This window comes from Cryptotermes secundus, unplaced genomic scaffold, assembly GCF_002891405.2.
Source record: "Cryptotermes secundus unplaced genomic scaffold, Csec_1.0 scaffold26, whole genome shotgun sequence".
NCBI lineage: Eukaryota > Metazoa > Arthropoda > Insecta > Blattodea > Kalotermitidae > Cryptotermes > Cryptotermes secundus.
This window is the reverse complement of record NW_019743656.1, coordinates 3,460,079-3,483,567: the sequence shown is the minus strand read 5'-3', so window position 1 is coordinate 3,483,567 and position 23,489 is coordinate 3,460,079. Positions and strand designations below refer to the sequence as shown.

Genomic DNA, 23,489 nt, shown 5'->3' with positions numbered 1-23,489 from the left:
GTCAGTAAGACTTAATGTGAGTGCTTTCAGAAAATGTTGCTGTTGCTGGCGATGCAATTCAGGAGTGTTTGTGTGTGCATGCATGCGTCTGCGCGCACACATGCAGGGACAGAGTGTCTTGTACTGTAGGTGTAGAAAGCCTGTAAAGCTAATTAGGTTCCAGCTGTCACCATACATCCTGATAGGAAGCTGCACTATTGTGCAGAACTGCACTTCTCACTCACTGGCACAGTGGGATCACATATATCTATGTATTATTTTAATGAGCCTTGGTATCACATAGTTTGATAGCCCTTGGTGTAGAGATAATGCTCCAGACTGGTATTCAGGAAGTGGTCAGTTGAGATCTTGGCCAGGTTACCAAGTAGCCTGAGTTGTTAATGATTTTCCTAAGTCCCTCCATGCAAATTGAGACATAGTGCTTCAGTTAGGCTTTACCACTTCCTTCCAAACCCTTTCCAGGCCATCAGTAATCCTACCATCAAATGCTATCTAGTGTAGGTACTTATGGGATCTAAGTAAAAAAGAAAATTATATTATAGGTACACGAAATCTAGTTTAAAATAAAAATGTTTGAATAAGCAAGTATTTGTTTATGACGAGTGTATATGTACATTCAGAATAATGATGCAGCGATGTGAAATATAATATAAAAAATGCTATTTACTTGTTTCATCTTGTGTTTCTAGTCCAACAGAACATGTCCAATTTGTCGTGGTGATGCATCTGAATACCTCAGTCATTTGGAATAGAAAGAGAATACTGCAGGGTGATTGTGCCATCGTCATGAAGTTAACATTGGCTTTTTGCGTGAAGACAAATCTTTGTTACCTCCCAGTTATTTTGTTTGTGTAATGTTAAAACAGTAGCGCATGTTCCTTGTATCCCTAACATGCTCGTAGGTCTGTTATGTAATAAACAAAAATATTACTTACCTCAAATCGTTCTAAATTGAAGGTCCAGTGTTAAAATAGAGCAATAACATTTGGTTGCCTTTGAACTGCCAGAAAAGACGGTAATGTGATTGTATTACCCTATGTTCTTTGCTAGCTTGTTTTATGTTATATAACAATCTGTTTTTTGTTTGTATATTTTTACATTTATTATGTAAGTTGCAACACTTTATGTTATACTTGTATTTTGGTTCACATATCTTGTGTGTTATCATGTAACAGTTGGAGATTGCTTGTTGTGGGCTTGATATATGGCCCATCCCGGTTAAGTTTGGTTGTAAAACAACAGTTTTATTTTATTTTGGTAAAAACTAGGTTACATGTGGAATCATGCTATGAGGATTGTTCGAATGAAACCAGTTCATGGTGTCGCTAGCGAATACAGCAGATTGCATGTGTGTCATGCACACAACCACACATTCACTAGCACTTCCACAAACAGGTTTCATTTGAACAGCCCTCATAAAAAGTAGTAAAATTGATATGAGATGAGCCCAGGTTTTTGGGATGCCTTGTGTTGAAGTATGGAAGACAGAGCAGTTGCAGCAGCAATGTTATGAAAATTATTTACCAGATTGAGTAGACAAGAATTACATGAACTGCAGCTTCAAATTATACAGAATCTTCTAACCATGCATACTGTGTCATATCTTCTTTAATTTTGTGCTTCCGTAGATGTAATGAACTTCGACATCTCACAGTCTAAGCTTTGTGAATAATTATTTTGAAAGATAAATATCATTAAAAGACGTATTTTATTCGGAGTTAGTTTAATGTAGTATTTAGAAAATAACTTAGTATTGAATGAAAAACTGTGAAGGTCACTGTTAATACCTCTTGATTGCTATGTTTGCTGTCATCTGTTGCAAGATGTTTAAGAATTTGTTTGCATCTTTTTGTGTTCATGCTAGAGGGAGGGAATGTTGCCTGAAATCTGAGATGTTTACTAAAATTCCATCCCTGTTTTGTTTATAAATTCTGTTAGTCTGTTTTATGAAGTTAAATAGTAAAGCCCCCTTTTTAGATGGGTTACATGTCTTTCAAGACACGTTTTACCCCACCTGTTTTCCCTCTAGTATTTTTTGTGTCAAGGGTGGCCAAGCAATGCTTTTATGTCATGTCTCACTAGATCATCTCCAGCAGTTATTTCCAGGGAGAAATGTGGATAAATATACAAACATGCTAGAAGTATTAAGACTGTTAACATAGATTTTCATAAAATTAAACACTCAACGCATTTTATACATTTCTTACTTAAATTATTTATTCATGGGGCTGGATTTGGTTTGTGCAACTGTACAGAAGTTCAGTTCAGTTAGAAATAATGATCAAAGAATAGTGCTTTGTAAAATTGACAGCAGTTATGTGTCCAAGACCCAGATTGGAGAGTACTTGTCTTGTGATATGTGATGCTGCACAGCCTGTTAGAAATTTAGCAGTGTATTGGAGGAACATACTGGTTTCATCCTCAGGATTGAAAGTAAGGAGGAGACAGTCGATTTCTCCATAATGTCAGTAAACTTCTACCAGACTGGACGGCATCACATTCGAGAAGATAATACTCTTCATAGTCCCATCATGAGAACTTCATGTATCAGAAGAACTAAGTTTTAAATACGCTGTTAATATTATGAGATGAAAGTGTGTATGTCACCATAAACACTGGCCACACCAGTACACGTTATGCTTTAAAGGATAAAGCTTCTGAAAAGAAGCATTGTTCTCTCTCTCTCTCTCTCTTTCTTTTGTATATATGGATATGTATCTGTAACAGCATAGTACAAAAACAATAAGACAGGCAGTTGCAATAACGTTTTGTTCCATTGTGACAACTGTAACTTATGTATTCTGTGCTAAAATCTTGGATGATTAGCCATGTCAGTGATGAGTTATTAAGTAATGATTCCGAGATCTCCTCTGTCTCCATCTTCAGGATCGATGTGGTAACTACCCGAGGACTCAGACTTGGCAAACCATAGAATTACAGTGCCAGATTATTAAGGTGCTTCAGCGCACATAGATCAAGGAAATCCCAAGAAGACAAACATAGGGAAGAGCATGCTAAGAAGATAGAATAATTGACAGCAGGGACACCAGCTTAAGTGACATAAGTGATAGGTTTAAGAGTCAGTTGGGTGACCACGCAATTTGACTTTGCTTTCCTGCTGCATAGTATGCCAATCAATTGATTGGCCAGACATCAATTCAAGAGACTGGTACATATACCAGCGACGTATGGTTGTTTACCGTATCCACGCTGATGCTGGTAATGGAGGAGGTCTCTGATGAAACATTAGTTTTTGATTCAACGTTGATACAGCTGATAACCCAGAAAGATTTTTGTGCATTTATTCCCGATGAAAGCTTAAAATCTTTTGCATTCTGACATTTTACTATTCATTCAGAGTTGACGTTATTTCATGTCTTACGATCAGACCTTTTTAGGCATGTAAAATATTTTTTGCTTATTTTTGTAAGAACCTAAAGCAATACATATGTGTTTATTAGGTACTAAGAAATTGTTTCTGTAATACCTCTTTGTAAATTTGTGTGGGTGTGTGTAGTGTGACTGTATCAACACAAAGTGCACGTATAGATGCCAAGAATCTCGTTATCTGATGGTGACTTCCAGTTTGATGTTGTCCAGTTGTCTTTAATCCTCTAACCCTCTTCCTGCCTACTACTTCACATAATTGATTACTTATAATGTAAGAGCATGCTGAAATGTACTATTGAAATCAAGCTCAAGCAATATTTGGTTTAAATTATCCAATATTAAATGAATCATTTTAGTTTGTGTATAACTCATGTGTAAAAATGATATCAAAGCCAGTGAACATAATTTTGAATGTTCCTTAAGTTATGTATATATACTTCACATATGGCTTGCTTCAGAATTGTTTGTAACAGTTTTATTCTGTAGGGTGTCTCATAAGTCTAGAACCATATGCAGTACTGGAGTTTTGACACAGCTCTTAACAAAATTGGCTTAATATGTTCTCCATTCATAGCTAGATAAACGTTTTTGTCACTAGGAGAACAGTGTGAGTTATTTGTGGAGTTGACCTCACTCTTGCAGGGACAGTCTCTTAAAAATACTTGGACCATTCTCTGAGTTCATGGTTATTGCCTTCAAGGCTTGTGGGATGCTCTGTATTTTGTCAAGATGATCTCACTTTCTTTCATGTGAATAGAAGTGAGGTTTGAATAGGCAGTGGTATCAGATCAGTTCACACATTATCAGTGATCCATTTCACTTGAGTTTTTACACACACAGCGCGAAATTTGAAGATTATATGGTCTTTCTGAGATGTTACGCAGTGTAGTTTTGTAGATATATACCATTTTGAACAAACCTCTTGCGTCCAACTTTAATGTACTCTTGTACCCTTTTAATCATACATACAGTATATTCTTGATTTCTGCTACAGGTCTTTATTCATACATCCTACTGTCCTCCTAATCATTCATCTGCTTGAATGTTCCTAAACTTCTTGTCTAAGGTGATGTCCCTCCAATTGTTATTATCATCCTTAAAGTGTAAAATTACATTTAAAATCAGTTTACAGTATTGGCATACAGGAATATTAAATATTTTATGAAACCAAATATTAACGTAATGAAAGTTTGTGACTTTTTCTTGTCCGTCCATGGGCCAGTGGAAAGATTCTCAGAGGCCTGTAGCCCATGGGCCATTAGCTGAATAACTCTGAAATATAGATGTACTGGAATCAAGCAAAGATACTGGGCTTATATGTATAGTATAATGCTCTTGTAATCTCTGACTTCTTTGGCAGCTTTCATTGCATTATTTATTATTCTTTATCGGTCTTCCAAATTGATAATCTGTCAAGATGTGAGATGTGATTGTGTCAGATCTGCATATATTAACAAAAGCAAAACTACATGGAAAGTTTAGCAGATGTAATGTAGAAATTATCTTGATTCAAAATTATTTTTCAGAATGTAATATTTTGTGGGTTTTATGATGAAATCAGAAGCGTGGAATATGAATACATCTGTGCAGAAATTAAAAAGAAAACTAGAGAGAATTTAAAGGAATAAATTCAAAGATTATTCCAGTCAGTGGCCATGGTCTTGTCACAGATTAGCAGTCTAGTGGGTTTATTGGGCCTTGCATATATGTATATCTGCATAGCATCAGACAGTGAGCTAGTGTGTTTGGATAGGCAGTAATACTTATGTCGATTGTGTATATACATTCCAGACACAGCACTCCTACCAATCTGCTCTGTACACAGTATCACTGCAGTATCTACCATCATGATTGCGAATAATGAAATGAAGAAAAGAATTTATTTAAAATATTTTTCATATTGTGGTAACACTGTTTAATGTACAATTGTGTTTTCCTGTAGTACTGTTTTCTTGTTACTCAATGTTTTAGAAAATGTTGAAGTTCTGAGATGGTAGGTTGTTACCGATTTATGTCAGGAACTGCATAGCTTTCAGTTAGTGAACCTGTCATATCTGTGACATGATGACTGCTAAGTCATTGCAATTATAGTAAAGTAAATCACAATAAAAGCATGATATCAGTTATTGCAGAATTCCATTATAAATTTAATTTATGATCTGAATAAGCATAAAAATTTGGGATGTCATACGATAAAATCTGGTAGAGTTACAAACATTTCAGAGGAACCTTCTGCCTTTGTGTTCTTCCCTGAAGATAGAGGCAGTAGATTCATCCAAAACATTGTAACCCTCTGCTAGGTTGCATGACATCACATCCCAGAGAACAATAATTTTCATAGTGAGCCATGGGAACCTTGAATTTGTGTATGTTAGCGCACAAACTTAATTTTGTTACTCCAGTTTTGGTGGAGTTACTATTCAATACTTCATTAAGAATGGAGTGGGTATGATTACAGACATCTGAGAGTGAGGAAAAATTGTCCATGTATTGCTTGAGGATGATTGCAGTTATTAGGGTCATAGAGCATAGTTCATAGAACCACACACATGTTAAAGTTGCCAAATGCAATTGGTCTGAAAAGCTGAAGTATGTGACAAACTGCGAAACCATCAACCAGTCATTCATTTGTTCAGCATCTTGAATATTAAGGTTACAGTCTTCTGGGATATGACATTATGTAATTTGGTAGACAGGTTCCAAAGTTTTGGAGAACATAACAGTGTCCATCTTCAGGGCCAGTGTTGAAGATGTGTCTACCAAACTACACAGGGTCACATTCCAAAAGACTGTAACCTTCATACCACCATAGGAACCTTGCATCTCTTATAATACCATGTACATAGTCCGTTGATGTGTATTTACCAAATTCACAAAACTGGCCAACATGTTTAACCACAGTACTGCCAGCCTTAGGGCCCAAGGCAGATAATGACCTTAAATTTAATTTGTAATTTTGTCTAATGATAATTTATGTTTGTCATTTGGTATTTGTGGCCTAAAGATGGCATTAATATGCTGAAACATATTGCCCAATCTGTCAGCATTTTTGTAACTACACTGTGAGACTGTTTACATGGTATTGTACACAGTGTTCGGAGCACAGGCTAATTGGACATTGATTTTACTATCACCTGCAAAAGTACTGCACCACTTGCCAAGAAAAATGCCACTGCATGGCCAGAACTGATAGCACACATTGCTTACTTCTTTTATTAATTATTAATCAAATATAGTAATTAATATTGTACTCACCAGCCTGGAAGATGTTCAGAATGGCTGCCCTCTGCTGTGAGACATGTCTGAATTCTTTTAAACAGGTTTCGGGAAACTTGTTGCCATTCACGTTGCTGAATTGTGTAAATTGCTTCATGAATATTCTGTTTTAACAGTCTCCAGGTCATGTGGATTGTTGGCATAGACAACACTTTTGAGTTCTCCCTAAATCACAGGTTTAGATCTGGGGATCTAGGGGGACAGCAAACCCTTGCTAATAATTCTATCCTTCCCATTAACTCCCTAAACACACCACATGATGCTCGGATAGTTTCCTTAGCTGTGTATGGAATCACGCCATCTTGCATAAAACAACTGAATCTTTCTTCTGCAGGTGCCAAATTAATGAAAAATTTAATATTTCATTAATGTGTTATTGAGCATCAAGAGTTCCGTCATAAAATATTGGTCCATGAGACGGTCTGCACTAGACACACACCATACACCTGTCTTTCTGTTGCAAATAAGTTGAATTAGTACATGAGGATTTTCACTACTCCAGTACCTGTTGTTTTGTGAGTTAACATATCCCAAGATACTAATTAGCCTCAACTGTGAAGAGTGTCAGCTTAGGATCAATTAAGTCCATCATGCACTCTTTTTTCATAATCCACAGGTTTAATTTCAGGAACAACAGTAATTTTATGCAGATGAATATGTAACAGTTTAGTTGCTGTCCATGCGCTGCCTGCAAGAACACCACTTTGTTGTGCCAATCACTGCAAAGATTTTTGAGTAGAATTTTCTAATGTCATCAGGTTTCTTCTCAGTTAAAACACTGTTTCTTTTTAATGGCATTCTGTCAGTTACAATACCATGCGTTCAAACTTTCTTCACTAATTTAGAAATTGTGTCTGCAGATGGACATGTCATGTTAGGAAATTTTCTCCTGCACGATTTGCGTGAGTGTTTTTCACATAAATGAAAACTCTTTGTTCTAAATGGCATCTAACACAAGCCATAAAGACACAACAGAGCACTGTAGAAAGTAGCTTCTATAACACTTGGTGGCATAACACTCACTATGCTGTGACTCACTTATCAGGTGGTTGCCAAATGAATGCCCTTCAGTTTGTCAGGAGCTCCTGCAATGTGTGCCGAGACAACATACCAACAAGTCCCAAGGATGTCTTATAAGCCTGCACAATGAACACTTGGTATAATTAGTCAAATTGCATGACAGGATGTAACAGTATAAATTTAAATACTTAATGTACATTTATTTATTTGTGTATATGTGTGTGTGAAGTTCCAACCAGCATACCACTTTTAAAAGTCTGTTTTGTTTATGTAACCGCTCTTGTCACAAGTTATGGTGTATTTATTATAGTAATAACTTACATAAAACTAGCATTCCACATATATGTTTTCATATTTTTCAGTGTTTTGGCTCGTGCTGATATAAATTCCCTTAATTGCAAGTAGTCTGGTCATTTAATCTGGTCAATGAATGATCAGGACTTTGGGATAAGTGAACTGATTCCATGTAGCACTTCTGTTATGAGTCTTTAACATTTTATTTCTTCTGAGAGTTTAAATGTGTGAATATGAGATTGTGTGTGTATGGGTGTATCAGGGTGCCTGCCTAGTAGTGAGGTGTAGCTTTCTTACCAAGTGAGCTAGTTACCAAAGAAAGCTTAGAGCACTTTTTTAACAATAACATCTGTTTCATGTTACTTAAGTGTAGGCTTGGCAGCAAGCATATTGTGTTGTGTTGTGTGGTGTTGTGTTGTACAATTGTGGTTGTCCTAAATAATTATTTTAAACTCAACTTTTGTACATATTGTCCTTGGTGAAAAGAGAAAAGTGCTTTTGATAATGTCAGGATTGTAATGTGGTTATGTTTTGCTGGTATGAAACAAAGTGCATGTTCGCCGAAATGTTACATATATATATATATATTGAATAGTGTTTCATGGTTTAATGGACTGACTTTGTTTAAAAATTTTCACCAATTTTTAATTGTAATAATTTGTAATTTGTATTCCATGACAAGTTTATTAGGAGAATGAAACTTCAGATAGATGAGTTCTCTAACCTTTTTGTGGGTAAAGTGATCCATACATCTGTTGAAAATCCAAGAAGAATTTCTCAGATATTTGTATTCTATGGATTTATTTCAGAGAACATTCCTTTTGACACCTTTTGAGAAAACTGAAGGAGTAATAAATACCTCATTCCGGTATGACTTGTACCAATTCCTTTTGTGCCTACTGTGAAGTTAAATATATGCAAGCAGTAACAGTGCTGGCCAGCAGTTCTTCTCTCAGAGTCAAAACACTAGACATGATCTCTTTTGGTTGTCATCCTAACAGCGTTAACCTGCATCCATACTAAGCATGGTTGAGAAATGGTCAGAATATGACCTAATTTCCAAAAATGCGAGTTATCATTACTATTCAAGATTATGGTCTTTCACACTGTGTAGTTTGGTAGAGAGGTGTCAACTGTAGATGGAATCTGTTGACTCTTTGTTCAGGTTAGCAGAAATTACATCTCAGGTAACTAATGGTGTGAGAACCTCATATCTCTCACTGAACCTTTTTTCAGGGTACTGTCATATTGTGCAGTGAATTGTTAAAAAAACTAGGCACATTATATGCAGCCAGCAAATTTATGGCTTGTGCATTAATTTGCGATCATTTCCCAGGAAAAGTGAGGGAGATGTAAACTTTCAAGCTCAAGTTAAGATTCAGCACATTTAAATTTACTAGAATTGCTTATTTATCTTCAAATGAGAGAAAAAGTTCTCCTTGTTATATGTTGTTATTTGTTTGTTCTTAATGAATCAAAAGAAATTGGAGTTAACTTTTACCTCTCCTTAGTGTTCGAGAATGTCTGATCCATTACAGCTATCTGGAGTTTCATCCTCAAGTATTTTTGTCTTTGACTGAAGAGATATGATGTCCCATCCACTTGGATCTTAATTCATTTTATTTTATAGGTTTGTATTTTGGGAGGTGGATTGTTTTTGTTAAATGAAAATGATGTTTTATTATGTCTAATGATAAGTAATGGTGACACGTGTATGGCATATCCAGCATTAATCTCAGATGAACTCTCACATCTTCAGGTCCCAGTCTCATCCAGTTCATTAAAATCTGATTTCAGGTCACTAAAAATTACAATTTGCTGTACCATTCCATGACTTGCGAACAAAAAAGAATCAGACATACATTTAGAGACTCCTGCACGTGCTCATGCTTACAAGGTTTGGAGTTTAATGATTGTCATGGGATAATGGATTTAAATCTCTTACTACTGATGTCCTAGTGGACAGACTTTTAACTTGTGTGTAATGTTACTTTTACTGTGAACAGTGAATTTCATTGCCTTTATTTTAAACATTCACATGTACAGTATCCCTTCATCCATTTGTCTTCAGTACAGGACTTGTCTCATTGTCCAGTGACTAAGACAAGCTCTTGAGCAGCCTCCATAGTCTAGAGGTAACGTTCCCACCTCATGACTCGTAGTACACGGGTTCAAATACCCGGCGGAGGTCGTCGAATTTTTAAGGGCGGTAAAATTCAGGGAACAAGTCCTCTGGGAGGGACTTTAAGCTGTGGGTCCCGTGTCATAGCTTTACGGCACGTAAAAGAACCTCACACCTCCAAAGGAGGTCACTGAGCCAAAATTGCGGACGTTTCCCGCCCAACAGCAGTCACTAATACCTCCGGTAGATGGGGGAAGCATTATAGATACTTCTCAGCCAGTAGAGCCGGTCTCACTGGCTGGGCGGGACTGATGATAAGCACCAATACCGGCAGGATATAGAGACTGGTAGAAATCATAGAGGGAAGCACAATGGACCACTATAGGTCTAAGTGCATGGGGAAACCCACCCTCTCTAATAACTAACCAAGACAAGCTCTTGCTTCCCCCCCCCTTCTCCCCTGATTTCCAGATTGACTTGCTCTTTGGTCCCTGAAGATAGAGGTTATATGGTCCTCTGAACCATCAGTTGATATTTACATCACACAGCATTACATCTCAGAAGATGGAACTCTCAATAGAGAATTTTGTATATTTCAATTCTCATTTTCAAATAAGTAAATATAATATTGTTGATTAATATCAGTGTTTCAGGTGAATGTATTGACTCCATCTTCAGGGTTTTACCATGAAAATGAATAATAGCATTTGTTTGTTTAAAAGTCAGTTTTGGTCATGTATTCATGAAATTACATGTGTAGTTTCTCTAAGATTAATTTTCCTCAAATTTATGAACAGTCATGTTTGTCTTCAGACCTTATATGTGTGAGCATGTTTAATGTTGCTTCAGAAAGGTAAATGCCTAAAAAGAATTGGGACTACAATAGATTGAATTTATGAATTTACAGAGCACTTGGAATTGTGTTGGTTTATGTTTGGTATATTGCTGAAACTTCTTTGATCAAAAAATGTGCCATTTTTTAATTTGATTTTTTATTTGACTGTTACTACTAAGGTCCTTATATATAAGTATTAAAAGTTTGGTTTGCATTATATAAATATAATAATTGTGTTTATTTTTCTTGAATTATTTGTATGCCATTTAATGCTAAATTTAGGATTAGTAGTATGTTATAATACTGAGTTTGTTTTTGCAGTAATCTTTAAGCTATTTTTCTGTGGCCAGTATCTTGAATTCGTGTTACTGTCTTTCCAGTATTAATCATTCATGTAGTATAATTTGTGTTTGAGTTAATCTTGTTTGTAAACTGTAAAGTTATTTAGTTAAGTGACATTCATACAGTCCATTCTCAAATGGCTATGAATTGTCTCTCCGTTTCGTGACATTTGAATTGTTTTGGTGAATTATCATTGTATTATAACCCAGAAAGATCACTTTTTTGCTTTGGCATCTCATGAAAACTTTGCTGTTTCCAAGTTGAATGACTTGATACTGTCAAACAGGTATTTTATAAACACAGTACTCTTCTTAACTATAAATCTCAACAAATATTAAATATTGTATGTCAATATGAAGTATGATAATTTATCTTTAATATATCAGGAAAATGGTTACAATATGAAAAAGCAGGAAAGGACAACGCATATTCAGTTTTTAATTTACGTCTCTTGCTATTGAAAAGCCCGGTGTATATGAAATATACAGTATTTCCTTATTTCCATGAGACTTGGATCTCTTATTTAGGAGAAAACTTGATAGTGCAATTGTCTACAGTAATACAGATAATAAACATTAATTATTATCCCATATATGTTATCACATCTAAATTTTCTGGAATATCACCATATAAGGACATTCTGAGGATAATATATTTACTGCTTATTGTCTGTCCTTACACTCACCAGTATGCTTATCTTTATGTATATTATTAAGCATATTTCTTCCTCTGACATTTCCATTCTTATAAACCTCTTCTTCAGTCCTGTTCATCTTACAGCTTCTTGGTTTCTTCCCATATTCTTTCTTCCTACTGTGTAACATCTTCACAAGAAGACATCACCATCTTCATGGTCAAAGAGTAAGCCATCCTGGTTTCTTGCGTGCAGTACTCTTCAACCCAGAAGACGTGTGCCTCTGAAACACTGTTTGACTTTCAACAGATTATTCAACATTATATCCAAGAAGATAGAAATCCTCACAACCATTGCTGTGAGCACCTAGTAAAATATGTTGGTCCAGTCCAATTTTGGTTAAAACTGGACAGCAATAATAGCATTAGTAAAAAACATACTTAGCAAACACAGTGGGAAGAATAACCCGTTGCTTGGAATACGCATGTGCATAGAAGGAACCATACATTAAACAATTAATAACGGAAGCACATCAGTTTCCTCAACTATAATTTTAACCGCCTAACAATGACCATATTTGTCAAAGGATGTTGCCAAAAAATTTTAAAATATTAAAGAGTTATATGATGTGCAAAAGTTTTGAAGTGAATAAGTTTTATAGGAAGATGTGTTGCATGCTAGACGGTGGAACCAGTAACATTTGAAACGAAGCAATAATGGAAACTACAGAAAGAACTACTTCAATTTCTGCACACATCTTGAGTATCACTAAACAATTATCAGTGCAAAAAATGTTTGAACCAGATTTGTAAAGAAAAATTGTATGTTTTATGCTGTCATCTCTCTACTCAAGAAATATACAAGCAATGATAGTGGATGCCCCAGAATTGTTACACTGTGCATAGATTTCCTAACTTGTCTTATATAGAATCTTCAGAAACAGATTGCTCTGATGTTGAGCATTGAGATATCGCTGCCATAATCTGTATGTGTACCAAAGTGGGGCACTTTTATTCTAAAACTTTGAACTTAGATGTGTTGGGTATGCAGCTTGCATGGGAGAGGAGTGCATACAGGGTTTTGGCAGGAAAACCTGAAGGAAAGAGATGACTACAAAGACCCAGGCATAAGTAGGAGAATATGAAAATATATCATAGCGAAGTAGGATGGGAACCAGCAGTGGGCTCTTATGAACATGGTTGTGAACCTTCAGGTTTCATAAAATGCTTGGAATGTTGTTGAGTGGCTGAGTAACTCTGGCTTCTCAAGAAGAATATGGCTCCATGGAGTTATTCTTTCTATCCTAAAGAATTATATAAGAAAATATTAAAACAGATGCAGTTGCAAGAGAGGGTGAATATCATTTTTTAGTATTATGCCAAATGAGACCTGTTACAGTGAGTAAGAAAGAACGTATCTCATATCCTGTGTCCTTACTGAGTTACCAACATGTCTGTCACGCATGCTACAGCAGTGTAACTCACATCAGTGCTGGAGAAAATAGTGGCATGCAGAGGCAGGCATAAATAGCTACCCTACTGTGTATTACACTATGACTTTTTAGGTAAGCAGTTGGTGGGCCTTGAATTTAATGAACATCCATAACTGTTAACACAGGCACAATTGGACAAGTCAGTTGAAAACAGCCGAACACTACATGTCAACAACTCTTGAAATGTACAAAACAATATGCAAGACAGTGTACAATACAGTCCCTTTTTAATCAATATGCCCTTGCTGTAGTTTACCAACCATGGTTTACAGCTCTCAGCAATTCAATATAATGCATTAAATATACTTAAACCACCAAAAAACACAAGTCAGCCATGTAAAAGCATCATACATTTAGTGAAGATAACAGTCCAAAGATCGAAACTAACTTTCATTACAAAACCACTGCTATTGTTATTGTTAGTTACTAAAGAACTCTTGTAAAGAATAAAAATAGTTTTCTAATAAATAATTTTTTAATTTATTTTTAAAAACCTTAAAATTTCCTATTCTTTATAATTCAGAATGTAAGTTATGTATTTTTATTCCCTTGTTACACTTCTTTTACAGTTAGAAGTTACAGGCGATAAAGTACTTAAAAAATGATGCCCAGTAGGTTAAGCCATCTTTTTCAGAGTAATAATATACTAGTCCCAGAACAGTTTGGCCTTAGGAAAGGAATTTCCATTGAAAATGCAACCTTTAAGTTAACAGACAGTGTGTTGAAACCTGTTAATAAGAAAATTCATGTAAGATTTGAGATTTTCACGGCAGTGAATGTTGGTGGAATATTCTGTGACTTGGCAAAGTCTTTTGACTGTTTAAATCATGAAATTTTATTAACTAAATTACATTTTTTGGGCATTCAAGGAACAACGTTAAGTTGGTTCAGATCCTACCTAACAGAAACAAAACATGGAGTTCCACAAGGGTCAATTTTGGGGCCTTTGCTTTTCATAATTTATATAAACCACCTCCTACACTAAGGAACTCATCAATACCTATAATATTTGCAAATGATACTAGTGTTATAATTTCTGGTAAAAATTTAGATGATTTCTCCGTGTTATCAAGCAAGGTTCTTTTGCAAATGAGTAAATGGTTTTCTGCAAACAAGCTGTCCCTGAACCTAGAAAAAACAAATGTAATAAAATTTATAACAATAAACTCACCACAATATCCATTAAACATAGGATATAATAATAAATATATAGAAGAGGGAGTAAACACAAAATCCCTTGGCTTGCAAATTGATAATCTTTTAAACAGGAAAAAACCATATCGATCAGTTGATTCCAAAGTTAAGTAGAGCATGTTATGCAGTTGTATTCATGTTACTTATTAGTAACACTGACACTCTCAAATCAATCTAGTTTGCTTACTTTCACTCTTTAATGAAGTATGGAATAATTTCCTGGGGTAATTCATTTGACAGTAAAAAGGTATTTACATTGCAATCAAAAATTGTTAGAATCACAATGGGTGTCAAATCCCATAATTCCTGTAGAGATCCATTTAAGAAACTACTGATCTTAACCTTGCCTTGTGAATATATATATTCATTAATAAACTTCATTCCAAATAACGAAGAACATTTTCAGATGAATGTGGATGTACACAGTGTTAACACAAGACACAAACACTGTCTTCATAAACCAATTGCTAACCTGTCATGCTTTCAGAAAAGCACATATGCTGGGATCAACATTTTTAATAACCTGCCAACTGATCTCAAAGGTCTTATGAAAGAAAATGCACGATTTAAAATAGCACTGAAACAATACTTGAATACACATTCATTCTACTCTGTTGATGAATACCTACTGTCTAGAAAATAACTTAAGTATCTTTAAATATCTTTGTGTGTAGTCACTGTGTATTCTTGGTTTCTCTTGTGTGAGAACTCCATTGGGTCTGTACATACACATATGTTCTGTATTTATATGACATATTCCACATCCTGCAGTCATTTTGACTAACTTTGGATCCATGGAATGCAATGCAATGTAATGTAATGTAGCATAATTTGACATACATATCCTGTTTCCCTTTTGTGTTATACTTATGAATATTCAAATATTGTTATTTTCAAGCTGCTGGGCTGAGAAAAGTGCAATATTCAAAGGAGGTCAGTTTATTTTATACATGTAATCACATAATTGTGTACTTCCTGGAAAGGCTGAACAATAAATGGAAACGATTTTTTAAGAGAATCAAAAATATTTTACACAAGGAATCAAGTGATAGCATACTTCCCAAAAACCAAAGTTACATTAATTTGAATGTGAAAAAACTACCCAACAACCACTTCTGAAAACACTGACCAGGACTGATAATCACTGTAAACCCTGGCCTGTCAGTATCTGAAATTATTTTAGCATAACATTTCCCAGAACTGCATTGTCTGCAGTACAAAAAGGAAGCTGTCATTGTTGACAGTGGGTGGGAAGTGTCGAATAATTCTGCCAGAGCCAAAAAGAAATGTGAAATGCATATTATACAGAATCTGTGTATGTATATTCATATATACACACACATACCGTCCATTTCAAAACTCTGAGTACACGAATACATTAATTCTTAACCAAGCTTTTATTTGGTGCTTATAGCTTTAAAAATGCAATAAATACAATTTATTTAGTAAAACACTGCAAATGAGATACTGAAAGGTCTTTACATCTCAGGCCAACAGCTATGTAGTACAGGGGGGGGGGGTATAAACGCTGTCTAGTAAAGGTTGCCATTGATGTACAGAAGGCAGGCTTACATAAAGAAGTCCTTGGAAACTTAAAAGATACCTTCAATACTAATTTTTGTCCTCGTAAGAGAAAGACACCTATTAGGAAACATAATGACTCTTGCTCATTCTTTCAATGGAAGCTAATTCGGCCACACACTGATACAGTGAACAAATTAATACTACAAGGACTGAAGAAGGAGAAAGAGGTCTGGTGTTAGTTTTCCGTCATCGAACCTGTAATGAGCAGAAGCTGGATGAATTTTTTTTTATCGCTAGTGGGGTGGGACTAAGTTCCTTGTACTGGGGCCACTTCTGGCCAATTGTACCAGCCCCAGGTGATAGGTGAGGGTGATTGTGAAACAACTGGTGGAATGAAGATTGGCAGGGAAACCGAAGTACTCAGAGAAAATTTGTTACAGCGTCACTTTGTCCACCACAAATCGCACTTGACCAGACCCGGGATCGAACCCGGGCCGCCAGCTACTAACCGCTTGAGCTATGGCGCGGCCCAAGCCCAAATGAATTGATACATTAAAGCCTTGTCTTCCGGGGCACTCCACAAACTGTCAGCCAAGTACATCGTCGCCCACCCCACGAAAACCGCCGCGTTATACTACGTAGTCCGAAATGAGCGAAATGAGGAGGTCACGGTCCGCATGCTCAGACCCCATGGACTGCAAGCGAAGGATTAAGTCATTGATCGTATATGCTGAAAAAAAACGTTATGCACATTTTTTGCTATGCAATGCAATAAAAGCAGTGATCAGAGCACTGGCAGTCGGTGGCAACAACAGTTAGTTAAATAACATTATTAATGTGTGTTAATTAGTGATCCGTGGTGACAGCTGTTAACTGTTTTCAGTGATACACGCTTTATTTTCAAATATGATGGTGTTTTTGGATTTAGCATATGCTTCTAGAAGGTTTTAGTAGTTCTAAAACGTAATTATATCATGTACGACCTTCGTGGGCCGTGCATAACGTGTGCAACCCAAGATAAGGGAATATGGCAGGCAGTGACAGGATGCTGTGACAGCAGAAGAGTTGACATGAAATTTGTGCCGAAAATACATGATAGCTTATAGTTACTAAATTTGAGATTGTTTTATCTGTATTTTAATGAGGTAGAATGTCATAAATATTGTAGCGTGATCACTTAGTAACGTAAATTTCTGGCTGCTGTGTTTGAATCATAGTGAAGAAGATAATTCGGGTTAAGTGGAGTGAACTTTCGACCAAAGTTTGCCATCTGATGATCTAAATAAGTTTTATTCGTTCTATGGTTTTGGTGAATATCGTGCAATGAAGCCTTGAAAACAGTAAACAGTGTTTCAAACAATTGTGCCAACGTTTTAACCAACTATGCCAGTTTGTATTTTGAAGAAAATAGTATGTTGTATCATATATAAAAAATTTATTGTGTATTAGAATGTCCGAATCAAATATTACAAGAAAATTTAATTCCATTGATAATGGAAATGTGGAATGTTTTCCAACGTCAGGTTTTGCACAGCTTGTAAGTAATAATAATGCAAATGAAATGGACATTCAGATCCATGATATACCAGACAAGACTGATAAAGAAGTGCGAGAATATGAAGTTAGTGAAGCTAGTAAAACAGCTGATGACTCTGAAACTAATGATGATATTGACTCATCAAGTTCAGACAGTTCTACTGTTAATAATGTACGTTCAGACTGTGATAAGTTTTCTGAAACATCTTCACAAGATTTACCTGATAGTGGTGCAGAAATGGAAACAGACATCAGAACAGAGGTTGATGATTATACAGTGCCAAAAGTTTCTGCTGAGGATGAACTATTAAGGGAGATAAACATGCAGTTGCCAGAGTCTGATGGTACTTCAAAAAGTCATCCTCCAAATGGCCTATCAACATCACTTTTCAATCATCCAGCTTATAAGACTGTAATTCAGGAACTGTCCCTATTTAAAGAACAAGTTTCTGTACTTCATTCGGAAATAAGCAGGTAATTAATTGTAAGCAACGTATTGTGTTCTGTCACTTCTTATAGCCACATTCAAGGGAAGTTCAACATAACCTGTTGATCATAATAGATCCTATAGTAAGAAATAAACATGGTAATGTTATGATCTGTTGTTTCTCAATTTCAAAATTTATCTTATGTCATGTTTCAGTATTCCCAGCGAAATAAAATATGCACCATTCAGTGGTTTTCACAAGGTCAAGAATGAATGCAAAATGAAAACTTCACAGTGACATGAAATTGACTCCCTACATTTATATATATTACAATTTACAGTTTCATGGCATAGTACTTAACTAATTCAGCACTGTCAGTCATTCCACTCAAGTGGATAATGCTCCTGCTTTGTGCTCAGGAGGTCCTGGGTTCAGAGAGCAACCATTTTAACTGAGCCTTTTGTCTTGTCCTTCTGGCTGTACCCTATTGCCTTACCAACTGAGCTATCCAGACTCCTTTGAATAAATCATAAGTAAATAAAATGTGTGTCCTGAGAGTACTTGAGTTTGTGACTTAAAAATACAAGGTATGTTAAATAAGATGACATCCAGCTTGGTACCATGGCTATATACACAGAAAGTAATCAAGATGGCTTGTTAAGGAGAAACCCAGCAAGCTTCTTCAGATAATAGTACATCTAACTTGTATTTGGGAGATGCCCAGTTTGAATTTTGGCTGAGACACCGTCTCTCCGTACTGAGGTCCTTTGTGGTTTTCCTCTGTCCCCCCCAGGCAGATTGCAGGATATCATCCTATATTAGACCATAATCACTTCCTTCCATGTCTTTACAGTTCACAAATTAGAATTATTCAATCAATCATACATGCCACAGCACACCCTCCAACATGAATTTAGTTCTATGTTTGACAATAAATGCGATTATTTGTTTGCCTGACATGGAAAATTTGATTGTATGAAGTCTGCCAAATGTGCTGTAGTGGCATATGAAGTTTGTTTGATGCATAACTTTATGCTAATATTTGATCTAGTACTAAAGATTCCATTGGTATTTCATTTTAACGTTTAAGTTTTCGCTTATGTTATATTTTAAGGATTAACTTTTCAATTATATTACATGTTTTGTTGTTAAATAAATATAATTATAGTATGTATATTTATGATTTTAGTGTTTCTTTACTTCTGACTTTCCACTGTCATGTTCCCCCATCCCAATTGATCTCACACAGTATCAAGTTTGCTCAGTGAGAACTCACTGAACACCCAGCTTTTGAAGAACACATAACCCACGTTGGAGGAGGGTTAACAGTGTATTAGAATTACCATTATCCAATAAACTACAAGCTACAGACTCGGAGAGAAAGACAGCATTTATCTGTTTTGTTTGAACCTTCTTTCTAATGTGTGTCTAATTTTCCACATCTTAAAGAATGCAGTATTCTTGGATATGACGCTGTGTATTTCTGAGAAAGCCTGGCGTTTTCGTGGANCCCCCCCCCAATAACCCTGAAAGTGGAAGTGATATGTTCCTCCAAAATGTCAGACTTTTTCTGAACTACACAGTGTTACATTCTGGAAGACTGTACACTCCCCTGAGAGCCTTGAATCCATCATTTCTGCAGCTTATCTGACCTTCATAAAACAATAAAACCATAGTACAGTACTGTTCATAATCTGCAGAGGTTTTGATCGTGGATTACAATGCTAAGTCAAGAGACTTCGTGCTGATGCACTCATAACATTTTAACATATTCATTGCATTTTTATATGCATTCTGTATGCACAAGTATTACATCCTGATTTTGCTCATTGGGTTTGATATCCTAACAACAATGGTTATGAAGAGTTCTGTCTTCTGTGATACAGTCCCATATTGACTTTTACCAGACTACACAGCCTTATATCCCAGAAGGTAGAAAACTCATTTTACTTGGTTTGTATGGGTGTGAAGGTTGGTTTCATTCTGAGGGAAGAACATAGACTGAGAAGAATATTTGGACCTAAGATGGTGGACGTAGCAAAGCACTCAAGAATATTACATGAAGAGTAGTTTCATATTTGTTATCATTCACCAAATATTGTTAGGGTGATTAGAACAAAGCAAATGAGATAGATGGAGCTTGTAGTGTGTGTAAGAGGAATGAAAAATTAATACAAAATTTTGGCTCAAACAGCTGATGGTTAGAGACCATTTTTGTATTAATAAGGTGACAATATTAAAGTGGATCTTCTTCCTCCTCTTGTTCCCTTGAAGTCTTTCTGCTGAATGGAATTACCTAAAAATTGAGGGTAATTAATATGAAGTTCTGTGTGCAGATACAGAGATCATTTCTTCAGATAAATCAGCTGTATATCTCAATTTTTATACTGTTGGCAGACTTGAAGCTGAGAACCAAAGACTAGAAGCAGATCATTCACATGAAATCTACTTGGTGCAGCTGGAAGCACTTGAGAAAACTATTGGTCAGCAGCAAAAGGAACTGCAGAGACTGAATGAACAGAGCAGTCAGCAGTCAGAGGCCTTCACCCAGATGAAACAGAACCTGGAAACCAGACTGGACAGGGTGAGGCACTAAATTAAGCTCAAAATTGCTTCATGGTGGTATGACACATGTTGAAATCTTATAATTTGGACTTTGTACACATCCAAGTTTGTTAAAACTTCAATTTCTGTCCTCTGGTGGTAGGCTAAGAAGGAAAACCTACTCTGATGGGCTCCTCTGTAGAGCTGCGTTCAAGAGGTCCATAGTTTGAGAGTATCTGTATGCAGGAGTCAGATATCCTGTTTGCCTAAAGACTGAAATAGAACCAATTTCTGAAACTTAGTTGTTTTAATAAACTTGGACAGTGGACAGAGTCCAAAATAATAGCTAATTCTGAATGTTTCTACGGTGGTGGATATTTTTACTGCTATTTTGGAATTGTCCAGGTGGGGCACACAGTAGCGTAGTTGGTTGAGGCACTATGCTACAAGCCGGAAGGTCGTGGATTCAAGTCCAGATGAGGTCATTGGATTTTTTTTCAGTTGACCTAATCCTTCTGGCCGCACTATGGCCCTGGGGCCGACTCAGTCTCTAACAGAAATGAGTACCAGGAATTAATTAAATAATTTTCCTGGGGAGTAAAGCGCGGCCAGCGTGTAAGGCTGTCAACCTTACCGCCGTCTTTGAGCCAGTTGTCTAGATAATGTGGGACCCTCAATGTCTCACAAGCCTATGGGCCTTGACGGCCTGTTACAGGGATAGCTTTACTTTTACTTTGCTTTTTATTTTGGAATTGTCCATGACTTCACTTGCTTTGAACCACTATTTAAAAAACTGGTTCTGTTTCCATCAGGTGACAGGATAAAATAAGGAATCCTACTCTCTTGAGAACTTGGTACAGTTAATCACAAACCCTCAGTACATGAAACTGAATGCAGTTTAGGATTGGTAACTTTTTAGTACCAAATCTCTTATCCACTAAGTACTGGGGGCTATTTCTCTGGGGTTAAATGTTCAGGGTATGAAACTGACCACTCACCTTCATTCAGGTTGGAAATTCTGTGTGTGTGTGTGTGTGTGTGTGTGTGCGCGCGCGCGCGCGCGCACGTGCATCTCTCTCTCTCCATAGCATGTTACTCAGTAAACACAGTTTTTATCTTCACCATTTACTTTTTTTAAGTAATGACTATAATTGTTATATTAACTAATTGAGCTTAATGACCAATTACAACAGTTGAATCAGTAATTCTGATTGGTCATATTGTGATAATAATAAGTAGTGTATGAGAACATCAAAATTCAGCCAAAGAGAATCTGGGTTACTATGAAGTGAAGAAGCATAAACCATGGTTTGATGAAGAATGCTCAAAATTAATATATCAAAAGGAACAGGCCAAATTGCAGTGGTCACAGAATCTGATAATCTTAACAATGTAAGACATTAAACCAACAGGAATTTCAGGAATATAAAGAGGTAATATCTGAAACACAAAATTCATGAGCTTGCAATGAACAGTAGGAACAAGAACATTAGGGACCTGTATAGAGGAATAAATGACTTTAAGAGGGGTTACCAACCTAGCAGTAACTTAGTGAAGGATGAGAATGGTGATCTGCTTGCAGATTCCCACAACATTTTGAATAGGTGGAGGAACTTCTTCTCTCAGTTATTGAAGGTACATAGGGTCTGTGATGTTAGGCAGACAAAAATCCATACAGCTGAGCCATTAATACCTGATCCTAGCCCTTTCGAGGTTGAAAGTGCTATTGCAAAATTGAAACGGTATAAATCGCCAGGTAGCGATCAAATTCTAGCAGAACTTATTCAAGCAGGAGGTGAAACACTGCGGTTAGAAATCCATAGACTCATTAATTCTGTTTGGAATAAGGACAAATGGCCTGATCAGGGGAGGGTGTCTATTATTGTACCAGTTTACAAGAAGGGTGATCAAATCGACTCTGTTTAATTATTTTGGGCTATCACTGTTATTAGTTTCATACAAAATTTTATCTGTTATCCATCTCTCAAAGTTAAGTCCATATGTAGACGAAATTACTGGGGATCATCAGCATGGTTTTTGACATAAGCGGCCTCCGTAGTCTAGGGGTAACATTCCCACCTCATGACTCAAGGTACGCAGGTTCAAACCCGGCGGAGGTTGTGGAATTTTTAAGGGCGGAAAAATTCAGGGAACAAGTCCTCCGGGAGGGACTTTAAGCCATGGGTCCCATGTCATAGATTTACGCCACGTAAAAGATCCTCATGTCTCTAGGAGACCTCTGAGCAAAATTAGGCAACAAGTTTCCCACCGAAGTAGTTTCCATTGCCTCTGGTAGAAGGGGGAAATATCAGGTACCGAGGGCCGACCTCATTGGCTGAACGGGGTTGATAGCACGTACCAGTACCGGTAAGGTATGGCGACAGTAGAAATTAAAGGGGGACGCACAATGGACCAATAACTGGTCTAAGTACATGGGGAAACCCACCCCGTCTAATAATAATAATAAAAAATAATAATGGATTTTGACATAACGTAACTTCAAAAAATCCTATGCTGCAGTTAGAAGGGAAGTATAGTACAATATTCTGATAGAGTTTGGGCACCCATGAAACTAGTTACGCCGATTAACCTTTCCGCGACGGATAGTATTTAAATCTTTTCCTACCGCCAAACCGACGGGGTATTTAATTATTAATCAGAAAAATTCTCTTATCCATGAAAAACTTAGTAACTCTCTCAAAAATAGGTATATTGAGATAAAATTTTCACAGAAATATTCATAATGAAACGAAGAACAAAACTATATATATTTTTTAATATAATTATGATAAATAATATTTTTTTACTCACTCGAACTGCTAAAAGTTGAGTTTGGTGTGGTAATCCTGAAAACACTG

The 23,489-nt window shown here is 36.3% G+C and overlaps 2 protein-coding genes and 1 long non-coding RNA gene across 8 annotated transcripts in view; 2 read left to right on the top strand and 1 right to left on the bottom strand.

Moving 5' to 3' along the window:
- The window catches only part of LOC111874164 (E3 ubiquitin-protein ligase RNF38), a 56,664-nt gene extending 50,236 nt beyond the window's left edge, over positions 1-6,428 (top strand). For all 4 annotated transcript variants that reach the window (XM_023869414.1, XM_023869415.1, XM_033755344.1 and 1 more), the window contains one exon: positions 690-6,428. In XM_023869414.1, the coding sequence (XP_023725182.1) occupies positions 690-752 (63 nt within the window). In that variant the 3' untranslated portion in view covers positions 753-6,428. The remainder of the gene's footprint in view (positions 1-689) is intronic.
- A 4,094-nt stretch (positions 6,429-10,522) lies between these two features.
- Positions 10,523-16,455, bottom strand: LOC117283070. Its single transcript, XR_004514072.1, has 2 exons — positions 16,379-16,455; positions 10,523-12,204 (listed from the first exon to the last, which is right to left on the bottom strand). It is a non-coding gene; the product is annotated as an uncharacterized LOC117283070 (long non-coding RNA).
- A 325-nt stretch (positions 16,456-16,780) lies between these two features.
- Positions 16,781-23,489, top strand: part of LOC111874157 (coiled-coil domain-containing protein 186) — a 43,399-nt gene continuing 36,690 nt past the window's right edge. The window contains exons 1-2 of one of the 3 annotated variants that reach the window (XM_023869404.2): positions 16,781-18,133; positions 20,485-20,671. In XM_023869404.2, the coding sequence (XP_023725172.1) occupies positions 17,574-18,133; positions 20,485-20,671 (747 nt within the window). In that variant the 5' untranslated portion in view covers positions 16,781-17,573. The remainder of the gene's footprint in view (positions 18,134-20,484; positions 20,672-23,489) is intronic. The other 2 variants (XM_023869403.2, XM_023869405.2) reach the window with 2 other exon arrangements.